At 40.0% G+C, this 10,179-nt stretch overlaps 1 protein-coding gene across 1 annotated transcript in view; it reads left to right on the top strand.

The window, feature by feature from the left end:
• The window catches only part of LOC307034798 (uncharacterized protein), a gene marked incomplete at its 5' end in the record, with an annotated part of 32,399 nt that extends 22,268 nt beyond the window's left edge, over window positions 1-10,131 (top strand). Inside the window, one exon of the mRNA XM_079673700.1 lies at window positions 9,248-10,131. Within this exon, the coding sequence (XP_079529826.1) occupies window positions 9,248-9,448 (201 nt within the window). The 3' untranslated portion in view covers window positions 9,449-10,131. The remainder of the gene's footprint in view (window positions 1-9,247) is intronic.
• Window positions 10,132-10,179: the final 48 nt, after the last annotated feature.

Genomic DNA, 10,179 nt, shown 5'->3' on the forward strand with positions numbered 1-10,179 from the left:
AGAGTATAAACAACTTCTCTTCAGAATGTCGTCAGGATATTTTACATGAAATTTTACAAAGCATGTTTAGGTTAGTTCATCTGGGAATTGTTGTTCAATTTGTGTGGGTTCCAGCGCATGTGGGCATTAGAGGGAATGAAGTAGTGGATCAACTGGCAAAATGTGGTTTGAAAGCAAACCAGATTGATATTAGTGTACCCATCAGTAGAGCAGAAGTCAAATCTTTTACTAAAGTGGTTATCAAGCAACAATGGCAAAAACTATGGGACAGTAACACCAAAGGAAGACATTTATATCAGATACAAAGGGAAGTAGGAACAGGAAGCACGTGGGGTAGTAGTAGAAGAGAGCAGAGCATCAACAGCAGGATAAAATTGGGACACTCTGGACTAAACTCATCACTGCATCTGATTGGAAAACATCCAAATGGCAATTGTGATGGTTGCCAACAACCAGAGACAATACATCATGTATTTTTTAGCTGCCCGGACTATAACAGACAAAGATTCATTCTGAAAACTGCACTGGAACAACTCAACATCAAGGACATGGATTTCAAGGCAATATTTGAAAGTAAATCAAGAAATGAAGCAAACAAGCTGATCTTCAAATTCCTCAAAAGCACTGGTCTGAGGACAAGGATTTAGTATGAACATTGAGTAACTAAACAGTAGGTGGCGATATATGCTCCAAGTGGAAGCGATTCGCCATTAAAGAAAAGAAGAAGAAGAAGAAGAAATGGGTTATGGCTAGAAAGGATCCGTCTTGTGTAAATGTGACGTCACGTTCTCGTTGTAACTCTCGTTGGAGCGGCTCGGAAACACATCTACAGCAGTAACATGATGAAACATACACATTAATGCAGCAGGATAATAGTAAAACACTGAAAGGGAACATTTTATCGCACCAGGAGCTATCTTGGGACTTTTACTGCGACAACATTGACTTGCCTGTGAATAAAAAATAAACCATAGTGTTGGTGATCTACAGTGTTGTCATTCTTCTTTGAACACCAACAAGACCGCTAACACCCTATTTCAACAATCACACTCCCTGTCATTGACATAATTAATAGATAGTTTAGCTTCTCACGATCATTTGCTGTGGCCCACTGATGTTAACGATCGTAACTGAAAGGATGCCTGCCAAACGTAAACATTCAGCCACGTGACTTGCAAACTCTCGCGAGAGTTTTACACTAGACGGATCCTTTCTAGCCATAACCCTCGAAATGTCCCTTATAGGCCTACGTCTGTTTCCGGTGACTTTATTTACGGCTAAAAAGCATGCTAGAAAGCCCAAGATTATAGAATTAAACAAATAAATAAAAACAAGGATAATTGTGTGTTATTGTTGATTAAATAACAGTGTGTTATTTAGAAAAGAATAACAAATTAGAAGGAAAACAAAATTTTCTAAAATACAGATTTCAGTATTTTGAGGCTCTAAGCCCCATTTCTTTTCCTCACAGACGGGAAAAAAAGTCAGACATTATACGATTTAAAATAAAAACAAATAAATAAAAAGATCAAACACTGGCATGTAACTTACGTTAGAAAAAATAGAATGGTTTTGAATAATAGATGAGTAAAATCTACGTCACTTTACAGCCCCGCCCACTTTTTGGGAAACCAACGCTGTCATTTCAACGGCGATCAAGCCTGAAGCCACAGAGTTCTTCTTTTACTGTCCTTTCTTCTTAGAGGAAGTACAAAAACACGTCACTGTGGATTTGTTTTAATGTTTGAGGTGCAATAAACGACACAGCAGCTTTTTGGCATGTTAAAACTATTATGTTCTGCCCAGGGGTGAAAGTGGTTTGAATTTCTTGCAGGTACTATAATGCTACCCCGACCTTCATTGGTTCATATTGTTCTCCTCCCGCCCCCAGCTTCATGCATCCCTGAACACAAACTTCACATTTTTAATGTCTTTATGGGGTAGAAATTAGAAACACTTGACAATATGTATAGTCAATTATTTATTTTCAATTGTGCATACAACTTGTGTCAAAACTTAACAGACCATTAGCAAGGCATGTTGAGGGACGTAAACTACACACTTTTCCACATTTTCCACAGAGGGCTGAAGTAGCTCTCCTCTTCTGTGTACCGGCGAGCCATGCAGCTTGTTGAGTGGGCTGCTCTTCTTCCTTTGCCCAGCCAGGTCTTCACATAAGGCAGTGGATCCCACTGTCTGCATGGTGGTCCCACAGAGCTGATGAAGAGGAGATTTGCTGCATTTTTTTTTTGTAAGTTTGCTCCTATACTCAGTTATGATGTTATTCATTGTGCTGAACCCCCGTTCACAGTCAGCATTGCTTGGAGACAGTGCCACTGCCATGAGCAACTTCTTCATTTTGTTGGGAATGTTTCTTCCTCCACTGGCCTTGTATTCTGTGAATCCAAGATGGGCCTATTGTTTGTTCACATGTAGGACATCACACAAAGCCCTCACCTCATTATCTCCAAATCGAGGATTGTCATGGTCCCAGTTGTCAGGGTTGAGGACTGCCATTTGATTGATAAGGCTGTTATAAGCCTCTTTTCGGTTGGTTGCAACACTGGCCTGTGCTCTGTTTGCTGTGGTTGTGAAGAGTCTTTTTTTCATATTGTCTGCCATTGTCTGCCTGTTATATGTAATATTTTTCACTCCCTTCTCTTTTTCAAGTGAGGGTGCATAACATTCAACTGGGACCCTTATGCACCCCCGTAGAACCGGGCCTGGAGGTGGCCAAACTACGGCCCGCGGGCCACATGCGGCCCGTTGATGTGTTTAATGTGGCCCGTCCAATATTGGTATAAATGAGCCAGGGTTCCCGCGCTGATCTTAAAAAGCCTTAAAGTCTCAAATACAACGATCCAATTTTTATTTATGTTATCCCCCACTGTCCACACGCCGCGCGCGCCGCGAAAAGTCCCTTCCTCCCTGGTCGTCGCGGCTGCGCGTGGACGTCGCCCCGCGCGCGGGAGAATGAGATTAAAACAACCCTCAGCCCGACATGAATCAAGACGGAACCAAACAATGCCCTCCGGCCCGGCTGTCACATTGATACATCATTGTGGCCCCTGAGCCAAAAAGTTTGGCCACCCCTGTTGTAGGACATTAACGATAAAACAGAATATTGTTGTTCTACTTTTAGACATCTCGAGATCGACTGGGGATCGACTGGTTGGGCACCCCATATAGAGATATACAGTTTGCTAGTTAGCTAACTTATTATATTCATCATGGCCAGTGCTTGAATTGGGCCGGTACTCACCGGTACGCAGTACCGGCACTTCTGATTTTTACCCATGTGGTACCGGCACTTCTTACTGAGTACCGGCAAGTTGCCGGTACTCAGTAAAATGCCGGTACTCAGCCGCCGGCAATATACGTATATATTGTGAACGCAACGCAGCGCAAATTTGGGTCTGACTCTGCCTCACAGAGGGTGACTGGCTGTCTACATGACGTGGCCTGCCGACATTGCCACTTTCATACAGATCATACTAATGCCCTCGATTGGTCTCTGTGTGTCATTCAAGCTCGGGAGGGTGTGTGTTGGTGTATGTGTGGCGCGAGCGAGCGAGAAAGCGCGCGCACCGGTTACGTGCATTGTTGTTAGCATCTGGTGCTAGCTAGCTGCGCTAACGGATATAAGGAGCTGTTTCAACAACAAGGTGGAGGGACAGTCCTTTGCTGTCAGACTGAGAGGCTGATAACTACAGCTCTGGTGAGGTAAATTACTCTCTGAGTCTTTAGATAGTTAACTTAGTTTAAGTTATCTCAGTGGGTCTCAAACGGTTCGGTCACCATTTATGTAAACACATATTTCCATTTGAGGAGGTAGTGATTAGTAAAATATGCATGAATAATACAAACAAAATGTTAACTAGGTGAAAAAAGGTAAGATACACTTGTTGAGAGCTAAAACTAGTCTTTGCTGTTGCCTCAAAGAGGAGCAGGGGGGAGAGGAGGGAGACAGGAGAGGCCGATTCAGGAGCCCAGACACACTCACAACTATAAATGAACCAAAAACAAATAAATAAACAAGTTTCAATGTTTTTTCATATTGGATATTGTATGTTATTGGTTATGGCCATGTACTTATGATTTTATGATTATTTAAATGTATACATTTTTGTTTCATATGGGTGTAGTCTCTTTATTTCCCCCTCAACATGCACCAGATTGATGTATTTAAGTCCAACATTTAAAAAAAAATCTTACCGGGGGAGCATGCCCCCGGACCCCCCTATAGGATTTGAGACCCGGCCTACTGTTCCCAAATAGATTTGCAATTTTTTTATATCCATAAAGAAAAAGTAAATCTGTTTACAGTTGTTTCATTATGGATGTTGAGAGGTATCCATATATCTCTTCATTTTGCTCTCAAAGTGCACCAGATTGATGCATCTAACTTCAATATTTTAAAATAAATGTTCCCGGGGGAGCATGCCCCCGGACCCCCCTAGACTAGAGGGTGTCAGGTCCACTCCCCACTTATAAAAATAGCACTTTACCACTGCACCCCCTCTAATCTCAGATGCACCCTGAGTCATTTTGTTTAAGTACAGTGAGCCTTTCTAAAATATACAGTAAAGAGACAAACCCACCAGCATTATAGGATATACTATGACTTTGTGCCAAATACTTGTTGCTGATTTAGAGTACTGGCACCTTTTTTATTCCAATTCAAGCACTGATGATGGCCAGGTTCATGTCCATTCTCTGGGCTAAATAAGCATCATCACCTGTGTCATCTGTGGGCGTTGTTTTTCAAACTTTAAGCACATTCTGAGTTTCTTCATCTCTCTCCTTTCTCTTAAACATCTGAAGAGTCGTCGTTTGCATTTTTGCTTTAATTACCACGTAGCCTAATTTTCTAGCTGTCATTCAGTCACTCCATTCTTTTCTCCTCCCGCTGTTCTGATCAAGTGGGAAAAAGCTAATATGTGACCCGCTCTATCGAAATCAGTCGGAAGTCGCAACGGCTCATTTCAAAATAAACGTGGATTTGCGTAAAAAAATAGTTTTTCGGGGTCCGGGTGTTTTGTTTGATTTTAAATAAACAAAGTCTTGGCTTTCAGAATATGAAACTTGTTTCAACAAATTCAGATGATAAATACAACTTAGAAGCTTGTAACGGCATAATTACAAGCGGAGAACGGAGTAACTTGAGGTCACAGCAGGCATAACAACAGCCGGTGTTTCTCGTTACTGTTTTCCCCGGGACACAAACACAATACGCACAAACGCAAAAATACACAAACACACACACGTATACACACACACACACACACACACACACTCGCGAGCTTCCCCCAGACCAGTAATCCAAACCAAAATATCTGCCCTTCGTAGTATAAATTCCACGGGTGGAGCTGTCAATTCTTCCTGGTCCTCCGGACCGCCTGGAAATCTCTTACCGGTACTAAGGACCGGGTAGGACCGGTGTCGGTACCAGATGTGTTCGGGGTACCATATGTGTTCGGGGGCCGTCTCTTACCAATGACGTCACGCATTGTACGCATTGTGATTGGCTGTAAGGTAATTTACCCAGGGGTGCTCGGGGGCAAATCACATCTACAGATCATGACGAACCGAATTGAATTATTCCTATGCTCCTAGCGTGTGAAAATGTTTGTGAAAAACATGTTAAAAAAACATGAAAACGGAGCAATGGCTGTACGCCATTGGCTGTAGCCTACGGCAACTCAAGAGGACCATCATACACGGTCAAATTCCGAACATTTAAACATAGCCTACACTTCATTCTTTACTTTGTCCGTTATTATATGTAGAAGATGAACTACCTCTCTGAAAGGTCCCAATGTGTTCATTTTGATGGGCTGTCTTCTGAGTGGTTAAACATCACTAATGATTTTCTGACTTCTGACTGCTTTGGATATATAATTACACCACAATAAGGTTTTACTATCACAGTGCACTGAGATTTGTGACAAACTGTAAAGCACTTACGCATCACTGTACACTGTAAACCAAGGCGGTTTTGCCATCACTTACTGTACTGAGGCTCAGTCACAGCTACATTTTCATTTACAAAGCCATATTGGATAAAGTACCATCTTATATCTGCTCCCTGATCTCTCTGCAAATTCAAAGTACTTATTGCCTGAGATCTCATGCTGTGGTTTTATTAAATGTGCCAAGTGCTCGGACTGTCTTAGGGAAGAAAGCTTTTAGATGTGCAGCTCCACTAACTTGGAACAGTCTGCAAAAAGAATGTAAAATTACCAAGCTGGTACCACTACATGTTTTTAAAGCTCGGTTGGATGCTCCACAGTCAGATGCTGTTGGTACCTGTACATGTGGATAGATTTTTAAATTGTAATCCCTGTAATTTTTGCTGTATGATGTCCTTTTGTTGTTCCGTTGTTTATGTTTGTATGTCTTCATGTGGAACCTACTGCTGCAGGTCTCCCTTGAAAAATAGATCATTGATCTTAATGGGATTTTACCTGGATAAATAAAGGTTTTGAATTGAATGTCGAGCATTAACTGCGAGTCACTCAAATGCATAAACTGGAGAATAATTATGTTACAAGTGTTACAGAAAACATATCCAAGTGTAACAAACATCCAGTATTAACCTTACTGTTTTTTACTAACAGTAACCAACTAATAATTTTCATAAAGTGCATATTTATTCCAAACTCACAATATATATATATATATATATATATATATATATATATATATATATATATATATATATATATATATATATGTAATAAAACATAATGCACAATGGTACACAGTATCCAAACTCTTTAGGCACTGGTCAGAGGCATTAATGTAAAGCAGATCACCAGAATCCAATACTGGTAAAAACGTTGCAGAGATCAAATGTTTCCTTGTCTGAAAGGAGAAACCTAATTTGAAAACAACATTTTCAGTGTGTGACTTGAAAGATAAGTTCTGATCAATAATAAAACCTAGATATGTGTATGTAGTGACCCTTTCAATGTCAATGTCAGTCCCTTGAACAGTACAAATGTTGGGGAGAAAATAAGTTAACTTTTTGCCATTTGAGAATATCATGAGTTTGGATTTGTCTGCATTTAATACTAACTTGAGTTGAGATAAATGGGATGGAATAACATCAAAGGCAGACTGGAGGAAATCAAGACTTTGCTCTATAGAAGAGGATGAACAATAAATAACAGTATCATCTGCATGAAAATGGAAAGCAGCATTTGAAAAATTATTAGAGATTATTTACATACAGTATATGGTGAAATTATTGGTCCTAATATGGAACCTTGGCGCATACCCTTTCAAATCAAATCAATCAAATCAAGTTTTATTTATATAGCACATTTATAAACGATTTTGGTCGAGCCAAAGTGCTGTACAAATAATAAAAATACCCTACAGTAAAGACATTTTACAGCTAATACAACAGCAGTTTGTTCAGAATATCAGTATGAGAAGAAAACTACACCCTCTGTCCTTAGACCCTCACATCGTACAAGGAAAAACTTCAAGAGAAAACAGTTTAAAGGGAAAAATGGGAGAAACCTCGGGGAGAGCAACAGAGGAGGGATCCCTCTCCCAGGACGGACAGACGTGCAATAGATGCCGTGTGTAAATCGAAGAGATAATACATTTTACAACATAGGTAGACCGAATGTTAGGAAATGCATGGGTCTATAATAATAGGATGAATCCACGAAGATGTCAACAATCCTGTGGGAGCCTTCAGGGAGGCAGCACGACGAGACCCAGGCGGGACCGCAGAGACAGGTTCAGCCACGACCCGAAGTCCACGACTTAATCCAGAACTCAGGATAGAGGATCCAGGATGCGGGACCACAGCAAGAGGATCAGCCTCGACTCAAGATCACATCAAGACACAAAAGAAGAAAAATTTGGCTGGGTTAATCGGAACATGAGAATACACAGATACAGAGAGACAGAAGGAAAAACAAGCACTCCCTTTGGAGTGATTTTTTTAAAATATTGAAGTTAAATGCATCAATCTGGTGCACTTTGAGAGCAAAATGAAGAGATATATGGATACCTCTCAACATCCATATGAAACAACTGTAAACAGATTTACTTTGTCTATATGGATTCGATTGTGGACTTGATTGTGATTGCTGCACATTATCCCTTACTTAATAAATACTTTTTTTGATAATCTATTATATAGAAAAGTATACTATCATATTGATATATAATATATAATTTATTGATAATATATAATATAATCAAATATAACAATCAAAACAAAATAAGTAGTATTAAGTATTAGGGCTAAGAAAATATTGTACATGTGAAATAGTTGTATGTATTGATTTAAATTGACATGCATACGCTAAGAAAAATAGTCCGCTGTTACTGTTTGAACTAACGTACCAACGGCACTGAACATATTACATATTACCTACCATATTACGTTATATACTTCTTACCTTCGATTTCTCTTGTTCTTTTCCTCATTCGTCTTTGTTTTTCTTCAAGTTTTATTGTATTTCTTCAAGTTTTTATCTTGTTGGTCGAATGCATTTAAGCGTCAGCTAAATGCAATGTAATGTAATGATCAAAAGACCCCTCTATACTCAGTCTAGACAACGTGGGTAAATTACCGTACAGCCAATCACAATGCGTGACGTCATTGACGTCATTACGTCGTGACGTCACTGGTAAGAGACGGACCCCGAACACATATGGTACCCCGAACACATCTGGTACCGACACCGGCACACTTTCAACACTGGTTCTGCCTCGCTCATGAGAGTAACAGCTGGCGAAATTACAGCCTCGCCTACTCATTTCAAATGTGTGCTCTAAAATGATATTTATAAATGACTATTATCGTTATTATAAGTAAGACAATAAATGGCAGATATGTAGAAAACAAACGTATTTAAGATACGTTCATAAGAAACGTAACGTGGGAGAAAATAGGTTTCTAGAAGATATGTAGAAAATAAACGTATTTGAGATACGTTCATAACGAATGTAACGTGGGAGAAAATACGTTTCTTGCTAAACGTAATCGAGAATGCAGTTTAGTTCTGTGGGAACGTAATTTTTAGGAGACAGGGTTGAACTATAGCAACACTCGTCATCGATCATTTAACTTACTTTTCCTCAGCCTCTCGGCTGACTAGCTCCACCCAGTGACACTCTGCAGGACTTTGTCTGTCTTTCTTTTAAATTTACCAGCAGCAATATGGAAACTTTTAGAACATTGATGTTATCTTATGTTATTAACCTCCCTCTGTGCCAGTCCTCAGTGACGATGCAGAGCCTCGGTGCCACCACCCCCGTCTCCATCCCCCCCTCAGTGTTGGAGCAGCCCCCCCTAGCCCTGAGCGTGGCGGCTCAGATGGAGCCTGACGGAGGAAGCAGCGGGACCCTGGGCTCCATGATGGGGGGGCTGCATGGGGGGGAGCAGAGCCCCCTGCCCAGCCAGCGCCGGGCTGAGTAAGAAAGACCCTCCTGATCTCAAAGCTGACACTTTAGTGTTTGGGATGAGTAGTGATGATGTAAAGCATGTGCGTGTTATGATGCTTTATTTGAATGTGTGGACTGAACATGTGTAACTGTCCAATAAAGTACAAAAAATCCTGCAGTTAGTTACTGTCATTTGTAGCTGTTATATGTCATTTACAATAACTCTTTATTTGTATTTGGCTAGTTTAATGTTTACACATTAGCAGTAGTGCTACGTTGAGTTAAGTTATACTGTTTAATTAATTTGTATTGTCTGTTTGTGTATTTCTTATGTATTCTTTCACTTATTCAGCGGTTGGAGTAATTCATTCAATTTTAAACCTCAATGAATGGCTCTTTGATTTGACTTTTGTTTTCCTTTGAACGTACCTTTAACAAGCACGCAAGCAATGTTGCAATGTCTGTTTTCTAACATGGTGCAGCCCTAATGTGTGCATTGTAGCAGTGAAATCATTGCTCTGTTTCATTAAATGTGAATAAAATAAAAATGTCTCGTCACTTACACCAGTGAATAATCATGATAAATAATGGTGCTCTCAATATTTTCAAAAATGATCGTGATGATAATTTTTGGCAGGATAATGTGTACATTTCTTTAGCAAGATTGCAAGAAAGGTCATTTTGAAAAGTAATTCGAAAGGGTTTGATATCTGAAAAGGTGTGTGTATATTGCAATATTGTAAGATGTAAATGAATTTAATGTAA

This window comes from Notothenia rossii (genome assembly GCF_949606895.1).
Source record: "Notothenia rossii genome assembly, chromosome: 4".
Lineage (NCBI taxonomy): Eukaryota > Metazoa > Chordata > Actinopteri > Perciformes > Nototheniidae > Notothenia > Notothenia rossii.